This window comes from Juglans regia, chromosome 8 (assembly GCF_001411555.2).
Source record: "Juglans regia cultivar Chandler chromosome 8, Walnut 2.0, whole genome shotgun sequence".
Lineage (NCBI taxonomy): Eukaryota > Viridiplantae > Streptophyta > Magnoliopsida > Fagales > Juglandaceae > Juglans > Juglans regia.
Window position 1 is genome coordinate 26,415,103 of NC_049908.1, and position 21,715 is coordinate 26,436,817.

At 35.9% G+C, this 21,715-nt stretch overlaps 3 protein-coding genes across 3 annotated transcripts; 2 read left to right on the top strand and 1 right to left on the bottom strand.

Annotated features, from left to right (window-relative positions):
* Positions 1 to 1,897: 1,897 nt before the first annotated feature.
* LOC108985549 (probable cytosolic oligopeptidase A) lies at positions 1,898 to 10,287 on the top strand. The gene is made up of 17 exons (XM_018957892.2): positions 1,898 to 2,248; positions 2,573 to 2,740; positions 3,389 to 3,512; positions 4,267 to 4,343; positions 4,726 to 4,869; positions 4,992 to 5,222; positions 5,320 to 5,410; positions 5,947 to 6,068; positions 6,418 to 6,525; positions 6,661 to 6,906; positions 7,526 to 7,671; positions 7,927 to 8,044; positions 8,612 to 8,771; positions 8,882 to 8,913; positions 9,060 to 9,125; positions 9,809 to 9,880; positions 9,999 to 10,287. The coding sequence occupies exons 1-17, from the start codon at positions 1,898 to 1,900 to the stop codon at positions 10,083 to 10,085; spliced, it is 2,343 nt and encodes a 780-aa protein (XP_018813437.1). The 3' UTR covers positions 10,086 to 10,287.
* Positions 10,288 to 10,698: 411 nt separating this feature from the next.
* On the top strand, positions 10,699 to 11,638 carry LOC108985550 (protein BRICK 1). Its single transcript, XM_018957893.2, has 2 exons — positions 10,699 to 11,005; positions 11,241 to 11,638. Exons 1-2 carry the CDS (start codon positions 10,873 to 10,875, stop codon positions 11,363 to 11,365), a joined length of 258 nt encoding a protein of 85 aa, XP_018813438.1. The 5' UTR covers positions 10,699 to 10,872; the 3' UTR covers positions 11,366 to 11,638.
* Positions 11,639 to 13,803: 2,165 nt separating this feature from the next.
* LOC108985547 (ABC transporter G family member STR2-like) lies at positions 13,804 to 17,694 on the bottom strand. Its single transcript, XM_018957890.2, has 3 exons — positions 16,856 to 17,694; positions 15,394 to 16,133; positions 13,804 to 15,125 (listed from the first exon to the last, which is right to left on the bottom strand). The coding sequence occupies exons 1-3, from the start codon at positions 17,342 to 17,344 to the stop codon at positions 14,141 to 14,143; spliced, it is 2,214 nt and encodes a 737-aa protein (XP_018813435.1). The 5' UTR covers positions 17,345 to 17,694; the 3' UTR covers positions 13,804 to 14,140.
* Between the last annotated feature and the right edge of the window lie 4,021 nt (positions 17,695 to 21,715).

Genomic DNA, 21,715 nt, shown 5'->3' on the forward strand with positions numbered 1-21,715 from the left:
CACCTGGGTCCTCTTCTATTTTTGTCTGGAAGCACAGAGCCCATCACCAAACATGAAAAATGGCCTAATCATCGAAACAAACCTGTAAATTCTTTCTTTACCACCCTGCAGTTAACGAATTTAATGAAGTAATTACATGGAGGTAATATAATAAGCATCATTGGAGCCCATGTACCTGATTGTATCATCCATTGGTTTACCCATGGCAGCGAGTCATACATTACTCTCGAACTCATAAGCATAGTCTCCATCAATTCTTGAACCTTACCAGATTCATTGGAGATAATCGGCCTTCAACCAAAGTTACAGCTTTCTTCTATTTGTTTTTAAAAGGATCCATGATCTATCAAGGTTATTCTGCATGTTATAAGTTTTGTGTACTTTATTTAAAAAAATTAATAAATCTAACGAATTTCATAAACTACAGCGTGCCACATCTGTTTTTTTTTTTTTTCTTTTTCGTATCTCTCCCCTCCTCCTTCCTCGCTGCCTTTCCCAAACTCTCGAGCAACTCTTCACTGACGTTGCCGCCATAGCCCCTCACCAACGTCGCCGCGCACCTTCCTCGCCCCTTGCCGATGTCGCTGGTGCACCCCTCACCTTCCTCGCCCCTCATCGCAGCCCAGTCATCTTCATCGCCTCGTCATCAACGTCGTCGTCATCGCTCCTCATCGCCAGGTACGAGATCTCTCTCTCTCTTCTCTCAATCGGGACTGAGGAGGTGGGGAACGGGGCGGGGGAGTAGGAGGAAAAAAAAACTTAACTAGCGAGCACTCTAGTACGTCAGTTTATGGATCCTTTGTGGGATTCCTTTGGCGTAGCATAACTCCAGGATAAAAACATATTCTCCGTCCTCACAAACATGAATACTCATCAATGCCGTCCACTTGATAGTTATCTTATCAGTGTCGTACACGTGGGATACCAATCAAAGTGGCCTCACGTAGAACACCCTCATTTTACCATGTTACTGTATCGTTGCTTTTATAAAGTCATAATATAATTTTTTATATTTTATATTTTAAAATTTAAAAAAATTAAATTATTTATTTTATTTTATATAAAAATTTAAAAAATTTATAATAATTAAATGAGATGAGATGAAATTTAATTTTAATTCTAACTATTTTGACGTTAGGTCTTGCTAAACTGTTTTTTCCTCTGCCCATGTGATGTAGGAAAGATTAAGGTTACGTTTGGATGTTAAAGTGAGTTGAGTTGAGTTGAGTTGAGATGATAAAATATTGTTAGAATATTATTTTTTAATATTATTATTATTTTAGAATTTGAAAAAGTTGAATTGTTTATTATATTTTATGTTGAGATTTGAAAAAGTTGTAATGATGAGTTGAGATGAGTTAAGAGATGTTTGTCATCCAAACGAAGCCTAAGCTTGTACATTTGTCAAAATTAAATTTTTACTAAAGAGGTTGATAGATTTGAGTAAATGTACATTTGTCTCTTTGAAATTTTTTGTAAATTTCTCATTTTAAAATGTCATCGTGATTGGTGCTGCAAGTGCAAGGGCACTCGGGCTTGTTTGGATTCGCAAATCATCTCAGCTCATCTCAACTCATCTCAATTCATCTCAACTCATCTCACTACTATTCATTATTATTCAGCAACTTTAACTCACAAATCTCACTACTATTCACAACTCATCTCATTACTATTTACAACTCATCTCAACTCATCTCAAGTCATTTTCGAATCCAAACATCTCCTAATCTTACTATGAATATTTTACTCTATTTTAAGATGAAAGTGATTGGGCTGGATCATTTAATATGCAGAGCATACCATCATCTGCTCAAATTTGAATTTTTTTTTAGGCAGTAGGAACGAAGGCGGACGTCTGTGATACCCAAACTAGGCAGTAGGACTGTAGGAGCCCAACATGTTGTTGGCAACACGAATCTCCGTCACCAGCTCAATTCACTCACTCCTAAAGCGCACTCCACGTTCCCTTTCGTCTCCCAAACAATCCCTGAGCAAATCCAGTGCCTGTCAACTCTGGTCCTCTTCTTTCTCCTTCTGCACTCGTAGCCTCCATAAGTCCACCTCTACCGCCCCTTCACTCTCTTACTCTTGCTCTTCTCTCTCTGCCCCATCGATGGCGGCCGCTGCTGCTGTCGACCCACCACCCATCGGTGTCAACCCTCTTTTACAAGACTTTGAATTCCCCCCGTTCGATGTCGTCGAGGCCAAGCACGTCTGCCCCGGGATCCGTGCCATCTTGAAGAAGCTTGTATGTTTTGTTTTATTTTGATTTGCTTGTTTTTCCTATTATGTTTTGGTTTTACTTATAAAAAATGTTTTGATTTCTTGGTTTTTAAAAGTTTTTTTTGTCTTTCTGGTTTTCTTTTTGTTGTGCTTATGGGCTTTGGGTTCTCTGCCTTCTGTTCAACTCTCTGAATTTCTAGTGTCAACTGAAATTTGTTTTTGGTTTTGATTATTTTGTTATGTTTTAGACCACTTCCAGGGTTTTCCCTGGTAGTTTTGAGCTTTGTCGTGGTTTGGTTACTGAGAATTTAATTTAATTTAATTTCTTTTTAATAACTGGGTTTTGCAGGAGGAGGATTTGGTAGAATTGGAGCGCAGAGTGGAGCCTTCATGGCCGAAGTTGGTTGAGCCATTGGAGAAGATTGTAGACCGGTTGTCTCTGGTCTGGGGGATTGTTAATCATCTCAAGAGTGTAAAGGATTCTCCTGAGCTCCGTTCTGCCATTGAAGAAGTTCAGGTTTCTATATGTTCGTTTACGAATATGCTGGCAGTTGCTGTGTCATGTTAGGTGTAAAAACTCTGGGTTTTTTGTTCCTTAAGAAAGAAAATCATAAAACTAGAATTAAAACGCAGAGATCCATGTTTTAGGATTCAATTTCTCCTTTGTAATTTGTGAGTGACTAAGCCATAAATTTGTTTCGTTCCGGTATTGGGAAAGGATCCAACTATTCCAGCCATACATCATCTTAGTCTTGACTCTAAGAAAGAAGCACCATATCGTATTTTTAGCTGTAGGGTTTCTTTATAGCAGTTTCTTTTTCTTGGAATGCTCGAGCTTTATTAATGAAATAGAAAAACATTACAGTATAAACCTCAGACAATTTAGACTGAGGCAATAGAAACAAACTCCAATGATTCTATACAATAGAATGCAATTTTGGCTGCCTGAAATGAGAGAGACCAGAATTATCTGAAATAAAAATCCCCTTAAGATGTTGTGGAAGGTGATGAACAGATGAGAAGGCAGCAGATACACCCAATCGAGGGATATTAATAGTTCTTTGAACTTGATTGGATTTGTTTCTTGTCCATGAATTTGTGCCTTCTTTTTCCTTGTTACCATACTTGTTAGTTAGTGCTAACATTGTTTACTTGTGGTTCGCAGCCCGAGAAAGTTAAATTTCAGCTGAGATTGGGACAAAGTAAACCAATTTACAATGCGTTTAAAACTATCCAAGAATCTCCTGATTGGCAGTCACTGAACGATGCTCGTAAACGTATTGTGGAGGGTGAGCATCTCAAATATCTTATATAACATGTTTAGTGGAGAGGATATATACCTTTTTGTCTCTTTTTACTCTATTTGGTTCTAATCTTATTTGGTAGAGCACTTTCACTGGTCCATAAATAAAGAAAGAAAGTATCACGTGCAGGATATTTTCTGTTGAGGGTGCAATATGTCTGTTTTAATTTGTGGGAAATAGCCTCCATACTTTACTTATATAATATATAATATAATAATATTATATACATATATATATATTATATTTTCTACTTTACTTCCTGTATACATAGGCTTTGCCTAGTTTCATTCGATCAATAAAGATTCTTACTTATCAAAAAAAAAAAAAAATCTGTTTTCTACCATGTTTGGCTTTAAGACTTGTTGGTTTGGGTTGCTGATTAGGTTTTTGGGTATGCAACTGATTGAAAAATATATATATATATATATATATATTTTATTCTGGAAAGTAACTAGGCATAGTTTTTGTTTTAACTATATTTATTTGTTTTTTGTTTTACCATGACTACATATATGTGTGCCGGTTCTGTCTAGATTTCTTATTGTAAACTTGATTCACTTTATGATTTGTTTTTTCTTTCTTTAATTTTTTAAATGAGGTTATTTGGTAACCCAGTTCTGTATTAAAACTAGATCACATGCAGTGTAATTACTAACTTAATTTTATCATTTCTACATGTTTTGGGTTCAACTTGATTTCTCTGATACTTCACAGTTACTTTCCTGTTTTTCCCATGCAGCCCAAATAAAGGAAGCGATTCTTAATGGTGTTTCTCTCGAAGATGATAAAAGGGACCAATTTAACAAAATCGAACAGGTTTTTTTTTTTTAAGTTACTTTTCCATTTTGAACTTCACTGTTTCAACTTTCATCCAGTAGTTAGTTTTTTCTTTGTGCAAAATATAGAGTTTTATGTTATTCTGCAAAACTGCACATAAAAGTTGCTATTTCTCTCATAACAAAATGAGGTAATGGTTATCGTCTACAAACTGAGGATGGGAAAAGGGTCATGTGCGTGCTGAAGAATTCTTGATTATTGCTTTGGCTTCCGCCTTCATTGGAAGTTGGCTTAGTAGATGTCAAGTTATTAACTATATGACATGGACCAAATAAGGCTGGTGGTGATGATTCTCATCCTCAAAGTTTAGTTTGCCCCTTGGCTTGGGCATCACTTGCTTTTTACCTCAAATTCGTTTCAGGAATTGAAAAGATTATCTCAAAAATTTGAGGAGAATGTTTTGGATGCCACAAAGAAGTTCGAAAAATTAATTACAGATAAGAAAGAAATTGAAGGATTGCCCGCAACTGCACTTGGATTGGCTGCACAAAAGGCAGTGTCTAAGGTATTCCTTGTTGGAATCCATTTTATTTTGCTTATTTAATGTATGATCCATTCCTAAATCCTGCTGGATTGGTTTTTCTGTGTCTTATCTAGAATTTCTGATGCATCTGTGTATGCCACCAGGGTTATGAAAATGCTACTGCTGAGAATGGGCCTTGGATAATAACATTGGATGCTCCTAGTTTTATGTCTGTTATGCAACATGCTCGAAATCGGTCTTTGCGTGAAGAAGTATACCGTGCTTATGTAGCTCGTGCATCTAGCGGAGATTTGGATAATACAGTGATAATTGAACAGATTTTGAAGCTTAGGTTGGAAAAGGCTAAGCTTCTAAATTACAATAATTATGCTGAGGTATGTTTTAATATAATTGACATCACTTTCTTATGATAGACTTGCTGCATTACTTGTTAAAAAAAAGTGATAGTCTTGCTGAAATATATTTCATCAGGTAAGCATGGCAACTAAAATGGCTACGGTTGAAAAGGCAGAAGAGCTTCTGGAAAAACTTCGTACTGCTTCCTGGAATGCTGCAGTTCAAGGTTAGTGAAGTGTATATACTTTCTTCATGGTTGTGAATGGGTTGCTGTATGTATGATCTATATTTTAAGCTCTGTGTTAGTTCTTGAGAGACTTTTTCGCTAAGAAGTTCTTGAGAGACTTTACTGCTTCAAATAATATAAATTAATTCAGCTATGGTATTGTCTAGTTAAAACTTTTCTGCAGTCTTGGAAACATGGTCCGGTTACTTAATTTTTCATTGAAAATATACTTCATAGGCCACATTGGCACATTAAAACTTCACTCAGTATTAACTTTTGAATGTGTGTTTGTTTATATATGATTATATACATTTTTTAATAGGGTCAGCATATGTACTTACATACATACATAGAAGTTTTGCTTGATGCACTTTTTATAGGTAAAAATATTATTTCCCTTGTTGTTTTATTATCTGAGAAGGTTTTTTAACCCTAATTTTATATGTTCTCGAGTTTCCTAAATGGGAATGTTTCTCAACAAATATCCTTTATACTGTAAGTGCTTGAGGACTAGACTGCATGCTTGATTCTTGCAGATATGGATGACATAAAAAATTTCTCCAAGAATCAGGGTGCAGTAGAAGCTGACAATTTGAACCATTGGGACATAAACTTTTGGAGTGAAAGGCTTCGCGAGTCAAAGTTTGACATCAATGAGGTTGGATCGTGTGTGTTCTTGCATAAGTCTTTGAATGTTGGAAACCCCTAGGGGTTTGCTCAAGTGGTAAAGGCCTTGGTCTTGGTGGTATACTCCCTCCAGATCTAAGGTTCAAATCCTCTTGTGTGCAAACAAATTCTAGGGGCTATCGGATTGGGAGAACTTTTCCTTGAATTAACTGAGATGTATTTGCGGGAAACTCCTTGTCGAGTGCCTGTGCACCCTTGGGATTAGTCGGGACTTTGTTCTTGGACACCCGGTTCCAATAAAAAATAATAATAAGTCTTTGAATGTTGGAACATTCTTGCTTTCTTGCTACTTATGTGTTTCCCCTTTTGATATTCAACAGGAAGAACTACGTCCTTTTTTCTCCTTGCCAAAGGTTATGCATGGCCTTTTTAACCTTGCAAACAAATTGTTTGGAATTGATATCGAGCCAGCTGACGGTCTAGCTCCGGTATTATGTTTTCTTTCTTCCTACTTATCCAAATATATATATATATATATATATATATCTTCGCCATTTTGTGCTTTCTTTTGTGTAACTTGGACCATTCATTTTATCTCATTGATATATGGTTGCTATTTTTAGGTTTGGAACAATGATGTTAGATTCTATCGGGTCAAAGACTCTTCAGGTAGTCCTATTGCATACTTCTATTTTGATCCGTATGCTCGACCATCTGAGAAAAGAGGAGGTGCATGGATGGATGAGGTTGTTGGTCGAAGTAGTGTGTTAGCACGTGATGGTGCCTCTGCAAGGTTGCCTGTTGCCCACATGGTGTGCAATCAAACACCTCCAGTGGGGAAAAAACCAAGCCTAATGACTTTCCGTGAGGTAAACTCGGATACGTTGGCTTTCTATTATCCATAATTTGTAGCCACTATGATGATATAGAATGGCATTGACACACTCGACCTGGTTTGATAGACTCAGGCCGAGTGTGTTTGGAATTTTTAAATGCATGAATGTTTATATGCTTAACTGGATTCACAGCTTATTTATTTCTCGCCTATCTCAATGTAGGCGTTATAAAGATTGTCATTGTCATTGTCTTACGTTTTTTTAATGATATTACCTAGAGGTTTTTGTGATGTCATTTTGTATATGATGGCTAAAGTTTCATTATTTAATAGCTGCCCCCCTTAAAGATCATGGTTCAGTTCTGTTGTATATGCAATGGCTGAATTGGAAGAGGCATATCTGACTCACTCCATTTAGTTAAGATTAGGGGTTTTGGTCGTTCAATTGCTAGAATCAGGATTCAAAATTAAGGGGAAATCATGTTTGTTATGCAGACCTGGTGTTGTTTTATTTTTAATCTGATGTGCATGTTCCACTTAAGTGGTGTGGTTGTAGCCGGGCTTGAGTTTAGAAGAACTCTTTTCATTATAATAAAATCTTTATCTTACCCATAAAAAAATTGTTTTCAGATTATGTGATGACTAATTTGCAGGTTGAGACTGTCTTCCATGAATTTGGTCATGCGCTTCAGCATATGCTGACCAAACAAGATGAGGGTCTAGTTTCTGGTATCCGGGGGATAGAGTGGGATGCTGTTGAGTTACCTTCTCAGTTCATGGAAAACTGGTGTTACCACAGGTAAATATGTCTTCATAGATCCCTCAGCTTGGGCATTAAAATGTTCATGACCTCTCCTTTTATTCCTGTTCCCGTAACAATCTTAGTTTAAGTGCCCAAATGTAGAGCATTTTTTCCTGTAATAGTAATATCCTCTGACAATATGCAAGGTCATTAGCACTTTAATTCTTTATAGTTGCATCCTCATTTATTCTTATGAAAATTAGTTGTCTTAATATATTTATGTAGTATTTATTTTTTCTGATGGGCCTGTAGGGATACTTTGATGAGCATTGCAAAGCATTATGAAACTGGGGAGAGTCTTCCTGAAGAAGTATATTTAAAGCTCCTTGCGGCTAGGACTTTTCGTGCTGGCTCACTAAGTCTTCGTCAGGTCAGTGCATTTGGTCGGTGTTATTCTTTAAACTCAAGTCTAATGACTGGTCAGGCTTGGGCATATTCATCTGTCTGTAGATATTTTATATGTTGGTTGAAGTATAATTGGCTGAAATAAAGAGAGATGAACTCTCTATGAAAGGTAGGGGAAATAGAAATCGTGGTGGATGTTGAAATAAGGGGTTTGTAGAAAGGACTAGAAAAGGGGAAAAACTAGGCTCCCTAGCCCATACTTCCTTTTTGGGGCTTAGTGCTTGTCATGTTAACGCCTGTTTCTTGTGGTTACTGTTATGTTTCTCCCCCAAAACCCACCCCACTGCACCCAAACTTTCTTTTCTGAAGTTTTTACTTTGATCAAAACATAGGTTACTGTTTCTCCTGATATGTCGTCTTGATTGTAATATTCCATACTCATCGAAGTTTTAATATAAATCCATGTTTCTCTTTCTGTGATTATGTTTTGAGGACTTAGGTAATGGTTCCAAGGGAAATAAATTAATTTTCTACGTGTTTGCGTACATCACCGGTGTTGTGATTTCTTTGCAATTTTATTATATTTTTGCAGATAAGGTTTGCAAGCTTGGATTTGGAGCTGCATACAAAGTATGTTCCTGGTGGGACAGAATCCATATACGATGTTGATCAGAGGGTCTCTGAACGAACTCAAGTGATCCCTCCGCTAGCTGAAGACAGGTTCCTTTGCGGTTTCACCCATATATTTGCAGGTTTTTTCTCCGTCTGGTTTACATCGACTTTCTTGGCATCATTTTTACTTCTCTAGCTGCAATCTAACATTTTGATATTTTTCTTTATATATATTTTTTGTGAATATTAGGAGGATATGCAGCTGGATACTACAGTTACAAGGTATTATCAATTCCCTGTAATATTCACCGTTATTTTTCTCCTACTGTGGCCCTCATTGAACTGTGGCCTGCGAGCATGTTTGTTACTGATTGCCTATTTTACCTTTTTCCTCCTTTTGAATGAAAACATATTTATGAATTTGGCAGTGGGCTGAGGTGTTGTCAGCAGATGCCTTCTCTTCATTTGAGGATGCTGGACTGGAGGACAGCAAGGTATGTTGGAAAGCTGTCTGGAAGGATAGGTCTCCATAGTTTTGCATCGTACTTTGATTTATTATATACCACGGTTTCATCTATGTATATCAGCTGCAGTTCTAACGCATATCCGTACTGCGCCTAATTGATCCCTGTAGTTGACTTATCTCATCGACGGCTTTCTTTTAGAAAGAGGATGGTAACCCGAAATTTACTAAAGTCCTCACTTTTGGCAGAGGGATATGGTTATGCAGAAACTATGAGAATACAACTGAATATCAGGAAAAACCAAAAACATCAATCAAGGAGAATGGAAATTACAAATGACAATACACAAACTGATGAATGCAAAACCAATTGCAAATGTCTAGATTGCGTATGCCGAGTAAATCCATCTTGTAATCCCCCAGAACATGGTTAGAGAGTTGAGAAGCCAAGAAAAACTAATGGGAAAAATCTACTGCACCTAACTCGGCCAAGTTCCCTTCCAATGAAACATGTTACAACTTGATGTTTATAACAGAACCAAAATGAAGTACATTATCCCAAAGACTACAATACTGCCCTATAGGATCCAGACTACTATAATACTTGGCGCTATTAATGACTTGGTTACATAGTTCATTACATTTTGGAATGCACACTTATGTCACTTAACATGGATCACATAACATCAAGAGTGATTATATATCTTGCAACAGGCTGTGAAAGAAACAGGGAACAAATTCCGGGAGACTATCCTTGCGCTTGGAGGTGGCAAAGCACCTCTAGAGGTTAGAAAAATAACCTTATTTGTTTTTTGGTGCATTAGATGGCTTTGTCGTAATGCTGAATTTGACATTTCTAGAGTCTATATGATGCACCATAACATAAAAACTTTGTTGCATCCAGGTATTTGTAGAATTCCGTGGACGCGAACCATCACCAGAGGCACTGCTCAGGCACAACGGACTATCGCCGGTCTCGGCCTCTGCATGACATTGTTGTCAGAAACAACATGAAGGCTTGATTTTGTTTGATCTTTCTACACCACACCACCCCAAAGGAAATTCCCAGCATTAAATTCTGGAGCCATTGCCTCTCCCAACTGGGATGATATTGATTGTAAAGGCTGAAATGAATTGCCAATTCATGTTTCTTAGTTAAATATCAATATCATGGACGTTATTTTCTTGTTTCAGTGTAGTCTAAATTGGACCGGATTTCCCTTTCCTTGAATGGAGCATCCTTTGCTCAATAGAAGGATAGGGTAAAATGAAAGAAATGGAAAAGAGGAGAAGTATTGATGACAGACTTGAAAAATTATGGAAGTTGTAGATCTGAAACGATAGGATCATCAAAATAGTTTGAATGAAAAAGAAATTGTATGGGTGGATCAGAATAAACAAAGAGTGTAAGGATTTTCTTACAATTCTATTTTAAATTAAGGATCGTTATGCAAAATTAAAAATTTAAACTCATTTAACAAAGCGGTGTCTTATATTAATTAATAGTACAAAAAAAAAAAAGAATATCATTTATTAAGGCAATTAATATTTTAACTAAAATAAGAAAAGGAATTCCACAGTATTATGATTGCTTGGCTTCAAAGAAAATCAAGGAAAAGCAAGTCAAACTAACCAACTAACTTTACCTGCCGACCCAGCTGATCATCTGGTTCTACTATAGATTTGCTTTTTTGAGAACTTGAAAAGGGATTGGATATTTCCTCTGCTCGATCTCTTCGTGTGTCTCTGAAAGAGAGGAAAAAAGAAGTGAAGGAAGGATGGCCAGGGCAGGAGGGATCATAAACGCGGTGAACGTCGGGATAGCAGTGCAAGCAGATTGGGAGAACCGAGAGTTCATCTCTCACATTTCCCTCAATGTTCGACGCCTCTTCGATTTCCTTGTACAATTTGGTAACCAATTCTATTCCCTTCCTTTCCTTCTTCTGCAGTACCGGATTTGCTGATATGGGATTGATTCGAATAGCACGTCCCTCCATTGTGGATTGCATTAATTTTTACACCATAATTACCCCATTACATGAATGCCCACAACCATTTTGTGATTTTTGCTCTATCCTGTTATAGTATCAGGTTTTGCGGGGTTGGTGTGGTGTTATTTCATATTATGCTTCTTGTACTCTTTCAGAGGCTACAACGAAGAGCAAGTTGGCATCATTGAATGAGAAGCTTCACACGCTGGAGCGTCGTCTTGAACTGCTTGAAGTCCAAGTGGATACTGCATCATCCAATCCCTCTCTCTTCGCTACATAATGTTTATCGGATCATGTTGTTGTTGCAGCTGCTGCTGCAATACGGCTTCTCTGTAGACTAGCCTTATCTTGTGTTGTAACACTCTTTGAGACTAATTTTCTCGAGTTTTTTCATGCTTCTATATCATGATCAATGTGTGAGGTAGTTAGAAATTATATTCTTTGGCTGTAGCCACTTTGAGTACATAAATACGCTTTAAATACAGAATGCTATCTTTAGGATCTTCAAGCCACCTTTAGAATCTTTGAATGGTGCAGATGTTTGTTTATAGTAAATTCAAGGTCATATAGATGTTTCTTGATAGTAAAATAGGAGTATATTATGATAACTCAAGCATTATGCCAATGAATTCTACTCCAAATGACCGATCCTCTTAATGTAAGAATAGCGCCATGAAGAATGAGTTCTGGATTCTATGTGACTTGTCAATAATAATAGCAATGATACCCAATAGTATATCGTCTATAATTGAGCTTAGCTAAATCAGTTTCTTCTGTTGGTTTCTCGAATGATTAAGATTTGTCTATGGTTCCTCATTCGCCACTTTATCCAAGCTGTGCTCTTTTGTGTCTTCTAGTCCTTATAACTCCTATATCATGAGCCCCATCTCTCCTTTTGTCTGTAATTAATACCACCTCGCCATCTAAAGTTTATTCATCATATGGCCATTGTGTCCGACCTTTGTTGTTTTTCCATTTGGTTTTATAAGTATAGGCGTTTTCTTGTATGAAAAGTTGTGGCTAATAATACATAAATTCTTTTTGGTCCATCTTGATTCAGTTTTAAGAGTTTATTGTACTTGGTTTTGAAATGCCTTTTGTTACGAAGCATCAAGTTTCACATTGGCAGATTGTTGATTAATCTTTTTCTTCTAATAAAATATCATATACCAGTACTTTTCATCATGAACAACTGCTGAGTACCATGCTGTGGCTACATCATTTTGTCAGCAATTCCATATGGTTAAGGGATGAAACTCTTTCTAGACATAAACATTCCTGTTGATGGTCATGTCTGATCTAAATTTTAATTTCGAGTTTTCGTAATTTTTAACTTCTTAGAGGGTATTCACTGTTCGTTCATAGCATATGACGTCTAACCCCAACTACCAGCTCAATATATATAATTTGTGGATGGGGACAACCCTTAGTTACTGAATCTGTTTACTCATATGTTTTATAGAGTTTCTTCTTTATCTTATATATCCATGCGTGTATAACCATATATATGGTTTCTTTATTAAATCACGTGTAAGAAAATGTCTCATAAAAACAAAGCTACCAATTCCAGCTCCTGCTCTTATAGTTGAGTGAGTCATGCAGTACCTTTTCCGTCCAAGTAGGGAGGGCTTTAGTTCAACCCATGTTTTCTGGGAATGGGAATTGTTACCTTCCCCAAGTAAACTAACTACAAGAATAGGACCATTTGATTAAAGAGCAAAAAAGGGTTGCATTTTCTTTTAAACCATTCGATATAGATCCAGCAAGGTGTAAGCACTGGGGTAGTATTTTGTTCCATAGTATATGGTGGGACTTGTTGATTTGATTTGATCAGGTGATAACCAGGCAGCACTCCTCTCAACTTATCTCATCTAATCATTACAATTTTTTCAAATTTCCACACAAAATAAAATAAACAATTCAACTTTTTCAAATCCCAAAACAAAAATAATATTAAAAAAATATATTCAAATAATATTTTATTCAACTTTTAACTTAATCTCAACTTATCTCATCTCATCTGCAAAAACAAACAAGGCCTTAATGAGTTTAAAATGCACATAGAATTTGATTGTCATCTCATACTCGACAAGATACAAGCTGGGGTCATTTTGACATTACATGTTGCTTCAGAACATCAAATTGCTAACCAAACCTCTTTCTTTTTGTCCTTTTTACTGATTTTTTGTCCAAGATGGGTGTATCTAATATCTACACTCCATCTTGAGGGGGACCATTACAATTGTATTGCATTTTGTATTTTTGTATTTTCTATATTTTCTGTACACGTGAACTTGTTAGATCAGTTAGTTCAAAGTCTCTGTTAGACTGTTTCTTAGTATTAAAAGCAGAGCACTTCGTATCAAGTTTCATTCAACTAATAAGATTTTGCCTCTCTCCAAGCTTCCAAATACTTCCATTGCTAAGGTTGTAATAGTAGCCATACGTGGCTTATGATTTTTCTTTCTTTTTTGTTAAAGGTGGTGTAGACTGTAGAGGAAATCATTCATGACATGAAAACAGAACCACTTACGCCTATACATGCACACAAATTTAATTAGTGTATGTACATAATCCTGGTGTGTAAGAAACTTAAAAAGATGCATCATTTTTTTTTTATGACATTAGCTCCCACAGCAAAGCTAGCCTCGATGCTTACAACAAATGATCATTAGCATATTCGAAGCAGTTAAAATTGGTTGGTCGGTAACCTATAGATAGAGGCTAAAAACCTTAGCATCAGTCTTTTATTTATGGCAGTCCTGCATAAGACAATGAACTTCTTGAGACTGTTTAATTCAATTGCATCATTCTCCCTTCCAAAACCCACTTACACTTTTGAAACAGTAAATTTCAGTTGCTTATAGCATAAAGACATGCATATCAATTGTTGCCAAGGAAAATATTTTTGACATGTCCATGGAAGCTTATCTTAATTAGCATGAGCATGCTATACAGATCAACAGCTCATCTGTTGTTAAGAAAAACTGTCTGCAAATTTAGCAATTTCAAGATCACACTCTGGTGGCCTCTTTCTTATCTCGTCCTTGCTTTTCTACGTCCTCTGGCTCTTCGACCCAAAACGTAGAACCAAGTAAAACAAAACCCTATATAGAACAGCCCAACCCAACATTATGAGCACTTTCTCCCATTTATCTTGTTCACCGCCTAGAATATTAAGCTTGTCCAGAATCTTATGACCAGACACAATCTCTCCATTAGAGTTTGTTCCAAAAGAAACATCCGTCTGATACTGGTTCATCAAAAGCCCTTCATATGGATATGTCATTGTGGAAATCTTGTTCATCCACTTCCAGTAAGAAGGAATGTCATGGCTATTCAAGAAGTACCCACAGAACAAGAAGAAAAGGGCAGTGAAAGCAATGACTGCAGCATAACCCAAGATATAGTTGGGCACCACCGAGCTCACAAATACCACAAACGAGTTTGTTGAGAGAAGGGCGACGTAGAGAACAATCAAGAAATATATGAAAGGTCCCCGGAGTTCCAAAGCAAACCACACAATAGCTGCATAGACAGCAGCCTGAAGAGCAAGGAAAGGAAGGTAAGTAATGAGACCTGCAATGGTATAAGACGAGGCTCTATATGCATTGTGGGAAGTCTCTCGGATGAAAATGAAACGCTCTTGAATGAAGGCCGGGACGGCATCGTTGGAAGAAAAGAAGAAGAGGCAGACTGTGAAGATGAAGAAGCTGATGCGGTTTGTAATTCCTTGCAAGTCTGGTTTAGGGTTCTTGAACATGGTGGCCATCATGATACCCATGACGGTGAGGACCACTAGTCTTGAGAGGAAAAGCTCAGGTGTACGATAGATGTTTTTGAAGTTGCGGCGCATGAGTATCATAGTCTCCGAGAAGAATGAATTAGCAAACTTTGGGCCCAGATGGTTGTTTGCCATGGAGTTTGGAGCATGATCTTCGGGAGTGAGATAGTCACTTTCATTGACAGTGTAGTCGCTGCTTTGAGGTGTCCTGGCTATCATTTCACTCGAATATTGATCATTATATCCGGGGGATAAGCTGCTTCCCACCATATTAAACACACATAGAGATCAAGCACATGTAAGTCAGAGTAAATCTTACATATTGCAGAAGAGAATTACTTTGTATTCACGGAAAGTCTTACAAAAGTGATTGTGCATGCTGATGCATGTGTTAATTTGATTCTGAGTTGAGTTTTTGAGTTAACTCTTTGTTATGTCAAGACTGAAACTGTCATTTTTAAAAATTTAAATACTAAAATATGAAGGAAAAAGGGTGCTGTAACAGTGCTGGTCTGAATAATTACCTCATGGAGATGGGCACTTTCTGATTAGTCCGGGAAGGAGCATTCCTCAGTACTTGAAGAACTCCAAGGTCGCTAGCACTCCATGACTTTGAATTACTATTATATGAGCTTCTCAAGCTGTGATCATAAGAATAGTCAGCTTGATCAACATTATTTGTTTGCCTCCTTCCTGCCTTAATTCCCATCCGATCACTGATCACTTCTGAAGCCTGATCATGACTGCTGCGTCGTGCCGGAGTCGACGTTGGTGCTACACTTGAAACTGATATATCCTCACCTGCCAATGGCGGGGGCTTCAGACCCGTAAGCGCAAATTTAGCAAGCACCTCAACTCCAAGTTCAGATTGATCATACTGCTGAATCACATCGATCAAGTGCTCGACGGAGTTCTCTCCCTTGGGGACTTTCCTTCCTATTCGTGCTAAATGATGGGCAACATCTTTAGGGGATCCTTGATACATGAGCTGGCCGCGAGCAAGGATTATGAGGTGGTCAAGGAGGAGCTGGATCCTGGATGAGGGCTGGTGGATTGTGAGGATCACAGTACTGCCTGAGCGTGCAATATGGTGCACCTTTTCTATGACGCTATGAGCACTGGTTGAGTCTAGACCTGAAGTTGGCTCGTCCAGGAATAGTAACGATGGTCCATGAATGATGTCCACCCCTATTGATACTCTCCGACGCTCTCCGCCGGACACTCCTCTCGTCCCCTCGTCACCTATATAGGTGTTCCGACATGACTACAACATATGCATGTCCAGTCATAAAAATTCGAGATCAGAAGGCCCGTTGTCTTTAAAAAGAATAGAAATGATGCTTTGTCATAATCATATTTTAAGTGACTTTTTATTTGAATAATCTACTTAAAACATGATATCATGTTAACCGATGTCATCAATGATTATAATAAGATTATTATTATTTTTTTACAATAACAACGAGCAAATAACCGATGTCACTTTATGATTTCTCGATGATACAATAACAACTCAACTAAAATGCATCGACAACTTCTTAATAAAATACTATTTTTTAAATGAAAAGTGTTACAGTTATAAATAAATTTCATAAAAGTAAATTTATAAATTGAATACATGATTTCATATGATACGTTATATCTACTTTACAATATATAAAAGTAGTTTTATAATTTAACATATTACGTCAAACTAAGTGAATTTATTTTTATATGATCTATTTGTGACTAAAAAAATTCTCGTTTAAATTCTAAAGGCCTCAATCAAAATAAAATTTTTGAAAAATATTAATTTATTCAATAGCTATATAGGAGGTGTCAAGCAGTTGTTATTTTATAAATATTAATTTATATATCATTGAGCGAGCTTGAAACTTAAAAAATGGTCATTTCAAGGTTAAGATCAGATCAAATATGTGGGACATATATACATGCAAGATATATAAATTAGGTTGAAGAAATATTTTAAGAGTGTTGATTACTTACTGATAATCCAAGCTGCTCGATGAGCTTCTCCACACGCAGCTGCTTATCGGCAGTTGAGATTGGACCAAGCCGAAAATCAGCCGCATACATCAAAGTCTCATACACAGTAAGCATTGGGAACAGTTTATCATCCTGCATAATATATGCAGAGGTCCTTTTAATCAACCCGGGGCTCGTTTCCATGCCATCCAAGGACACCCTACCCTTAAGACTCCCAGAAGCTATTCTCCCAGCCAATCCATCCAAGAGGGTAGATTTCCCTGCGCCACTCGGACCCATCACTGCGGTGATGCAACCCTTTGGTGCATACCCAGTAATCCTGTTCAGCAGGTCTACTTCAGCTTGCCTCGTCGACTTCCCTCCTTCAAGATTCATTTTCTTTGTCACTGTATATGTAAGGCTCGAAAACTCAAGCCCACCAGTGAAACTAACTGGCTTTCCTATGTCGATCACCGTCTCACGACGATGATCATCACCGGCAGGAGCCATTTTTTGATCGATTGATCTCCTCTTGAACTATGTGATTGAGAGGGGGGAAGCTAAGAGAGAGACATATATATTAGAGGGAGTTTACTTCTTCTTCTTTTTTCTTTCGGGGTTTTCCAAGTTGGGTGTTTGGGGCTGAAGGAGAATTAAAAAGGACGAGAAAATGTGAGAATGGGATCTACACAGCTGGTTAGACGGTCTCAGGTGGAAGTTCCAAAGTTCTAGTACTCGAGGCTGTTTTGATCATCGGAGTATCCGTTTTGAGACTCTTCAATAGAAAATAAGAAAGAAAATGTTTTCTTGTTTCCTTCATCATCTGGTTGACATTAGCCATGCATGCGTTCTAGCTATGTATTTTATACTTTAATACACTATATATATATATATATTTAAGCATGGCTGAATACCAAATAATAGCATCGGCTAAGATCTAAAGTACAATAAAGAATTTAAGATTGTGTCAAGTTGTCTACAGCTTGTTATCTTAACGGTCAGATATGAATGAATGGTACTATTTGCTAATTTTGAGTAATTTGAATGTACAATACATTAATTTTGTAGTTTGGTGAACAAAATTATAACAGCTTATTGATAATTTAAGGATACAAAATAGCTCTAACATTTGGGTTGGGTTCAACTTCTATCAGTTGTGTCAACTGAAGCATATGCTTAAGTTAAGCTTATCTTGCTCGACTCATTTAAAGTCGATTTGGATTGAGAGATGTAACAAAAATTTAACAAATTTCAACTCATAAATTTCACTATTATTCACAAGAATAAATATAGATAGAAGTCATTATTGGAAGCATCCGTTTTTCACACATGATATAGCATCATCTAAACTACACATATCTCCAAGTGAGTGTTGGGAATAATCAACTAGAAGTAGCCACGCAGTGAATGCAAAGTATGCACTGCTATAATGGCTTTTCTCTAACATTACTCTATTCACAAACCATTTTAATCTCATCTCATCTCTCAATCCAAACTAACGCATTAATTAATTTTGGTGTAGAATTAATGGGGTGTAACAAAAATTTTCTACTCAATGTCACATGATGTTGGTTTAGGATCATATTAAGTCAATTTCAGATTATATATGAGTTAACTAATCCGATTCATTTAATTAAATATGTCAGATCCCTCAGTATAACATTTAACCCTTTTTCTATTTTTATATCTAACCCTTTTCTTTCGACATGTGTGTGTATATATATATATCTCTATATATATAAAGAGCCTATGAAACGGAATTTTCTTGTTTTAAAGGAATATGCTAGTTTTTATTAACTTTCCATCCGTTTATAATAATTACAAAACACAGGAATACAATTGTATTTTCATTTACAATCTATTTATGGCTACTTTTATGATTTCTGTTGGTTTCTATTCCACTATTAATATATTTAAATATGCTAATAAAGCAGATTTATTATAATAATAATAATTATGGATTCAATTTTCAATTTAAAAATACGTTATAATAGGAAAACAGATTTATGTAGATTTGTCTTTTCGTATTCATTATAATAGGAAAACATTATAATAATTTACAAATTAAAAGATGTTACGTGCCTGAGGCACGTATGAGCAGTTCAAAGTACTAATATATTTTATTAAAATAAAAATAAAGTACATATATCTTATTATTTTATTACTAATATATATCTTAAAAGTTATTGAAAGATAGGCTATTTATAAATTATTATAATGTTTTCCTATTATAATGAATACGAAAAGACAAATCTACATAAATCTGTTTTCCTATTATAACGTATTTTTAAATTGAAAATTGAATCCATGATTATTATTATAATAAATATGCTTTATTAGCATATTTAAAGATATTAATAGTGGAATAGAAATCAACATAAACTATAAAAATAGTCATAAACAGAATGTAAAAAAAAATACAATTGTATCCCTGTGTTCTGTAATTATTACAAATGGATGGAAAGTTAATGAAAATCAACATATTCCGTTAAAACAAGAAATTTCTGTTAAAACAAGAAAATTCCGTTTCATAAGCTCTTTATATATATAGATAGATATATATATCCTTGTATAGATACTTGATAATTCAAGGATAAAAGTAGGGCTCGCAATTCGTAATGTGTTTTGAGTTGGGCTAAGAAGTTCAGGTTATATATAAGGTGAACGTTAACCCAAGTCATATACATGAGTCAAAGCCTAACACCCAGCCCGCCAATCTTGCATCGTGAGTTGTTATTAGGGATGTAATCGGTTCAGTTTGGGAGTGGTTACGAATCAAAAATTTTGGTCTATCATTTTTGCTGGATTGGATCATTAGCTATCGATCTATTCGGTTCGTTTCAATCCATAAATATTTTTTTTTCTTTTTTTTGACAAAAAAGTTAATACAAAAAGTTAATTAAATTAATAAAATTAAAATTAAGTGATCTCTTTAATATTTTATATATGATTAATGAAAATAAATACTTTTATTGTATATATAATCAATGGTAATCTATTAAATGAAAATTAAATAATTAATTTATACAATTACTATATAAAACAATAAATTATATATATAATATTTTAAATACATATATATATATATATACACTCGATCGGTTTCGGTCCAATCTGGTCCAAAAAAACCACACCCTGAGACTTACCAATAAGACTATCATTCCGGTCTAGTCCGAACCGATATTCTTACACCCCTAGTCGTAACAAGAATTTTCTACTTTAAATATCACAAGTTGGGTTAGAATGTCAAGTCAAATTTAAATCATATATTAGTTGACCTTAATCTGAAAGTAGAGGCATTCACCAAAACTAAACCTAGCGGATTTGCCTCTTGAAAAATCTGCAGTTGAATGCAAGTGGGTATACAAAATTAAGGCTCGTACAGATAAATTGGTGGAGTGATACAAGTTTCGCCTTGTTGCTAAAGGTTCTGCCCAAGAATATAATATTGATTACAAGAAAGCTTTTGCATATGTTGCACTATTTACTTATGTTAGATCTTTGCCTATATTTGTTGGAGTTCACCGATAGTAATTACTTCAAATGGATGTCAATAATGTCTTTTTGAATGATGATCTTATTGAAAAAGTATATATGCAAGTTGTAGCCTCCACCTGGATATGAGCAGCCTCCTCACAAAGCCTACTGCCTCGTCATGCTCTTTATAACTTTATAATCTCAAGCAAGCTCCTCGTACATGGTTTTTAAGTTTTGTGATCACTCAAGTTTTGTTCCTAGATCTTATGACTCTGCATTGTTTCTATGGACCACTAATGCGAGTATTCTTATTATCATCTTTCTATATGTTGATGACATGATTATCATCGGGAATGAAATTTCTGAGATACAACGTCTTAAAACCTTTTTGAGTCAAAATTTTGATACGAAGGATTTGGATAGATCCAACTACTTTCTTGGACTTGAGGTTACTTTTGGTACATATGGTTTTTACTTTTCTCAATCTAAATATACTTTAGATTTGCTTTCTCGGGTTGGTTTGACTAACAACAAGACTGACAACAACTATCTTGGGACCAATGTCAAGCTTCTTGCCACCGATGTTGAGCCTCCTTCCGATGCCGCTCTCTATAGGCAGTTGGTTGGTAGTCTTATGTATTTTACTGTCGTTACACGACTAGATATTTTCTATGTAGTACATTTGGTTAGCCAGTTTATGAGTGCTGCTTGGTATACTCACTATGTTGTCGTTCTTTGTATCTTGGGTTACATTAAGGGAACTTTGTTTCATAGACTTCATTTTTCTTCACACTCATCCATTGAGTTTTGGCCTTATTATGATGCTGACTAGGCTAGAGATCTCCGTGATCGTTGATCTACCACTGATTATTGCTTTTTACTATGGACTTTTTTGATGTCTGTTGTTACTCCCTCTAGTACAAAATCTAAGTATTGTATTCTTGCTGACAATACATCTGAACTTTTATGGTTATGTTGGCTTTGACTCATATGGATGCTCCTCTAACGACTTGTTCTCTCCTTTATTGTGACAATCGAAGTGCCATACAAATTGCTCATAATGATTCTTAAAATAAGTGTATCAAACAAATCAAGATTGATTGTCACTTCATTAGACACATATTCGGCAAGCCACCTTGCTTCTTTGCTCCATCTTCTCTAAAGATTAGCTTGCTAACATTTTCACGAAATCTCATCCACCTAATCGCCTTCATGATCTTATTTTCAAACTCAACTTAACTCCACTATCTAGAGTTTGAGGGGAATGTTGATGTATATTTGATTAGAATACTACTTTAATTAGAATATCTAAAGTTTAAAAAATGAGTTTTGCTACTCATCATCCCACACCACACACCACACACCACACTTATTTTATTTATTTTTACTTTTAGTTTTGCTAAA

Bases quoted from the DNA above. Each gene is read 5' to 3' on its own strand.
- LOC108985550 (XM_018957893.2), top strand. From the start codon at position 10,873: ATGGCCAGGGCAGGAGGGATCATAAACGCGGTGAACGTCGGGATAGCA. The intron at 11,006-11,240 runs GTAACCAATTCT...GTACTCTTTCAG, and splicing joins CGATTTCCTTGTACAATTTG to AGGCTACAACGAAGAGCAAG.
- LOC108985549 (XM_018957892.2), top strand. From the start codon at position 1,898: ATGTTGTTGGCAACACGAATCTCCGTCACCAGCTCAATTCACTCACTC. The intron at 6,526-6,660 runs GTATTATGTTTT...TGCTATTTTTAG, and splicing joins CAGCTGACGGTCTAGCTCCG to GTTTGGAACAATGATGTTAG. The intron at 9,126-9,808 runs GTATGTTGGAAA...ATCTTGCAACAG, and splicing joins CTGGACTGGAGGACAGCAAG to GCTGTGAAAGAAACAGGGAA.
- LOC108985547 (XM_018957890.2), bottom strand. From the start codon at position 17,344: ATGGCTCCTGCCGGTGATGATCATCGTCGTGAGACGGTGATCGACATA. The intron at 16,134-16,855 runs GTAAGTAATCAA...CATATGTTGTAG, and splicing joins TCGAGCAGCTTGGATTATCA to TCATGTCGGAACACCTATAT. The intron at 15,126-15,393 runs GTAATTATTCAG...GGTGGGAAGCAG, and splicing joins AAAGTGCCCATCTCCATGAG to CTTATCCCCCGGATATAATG.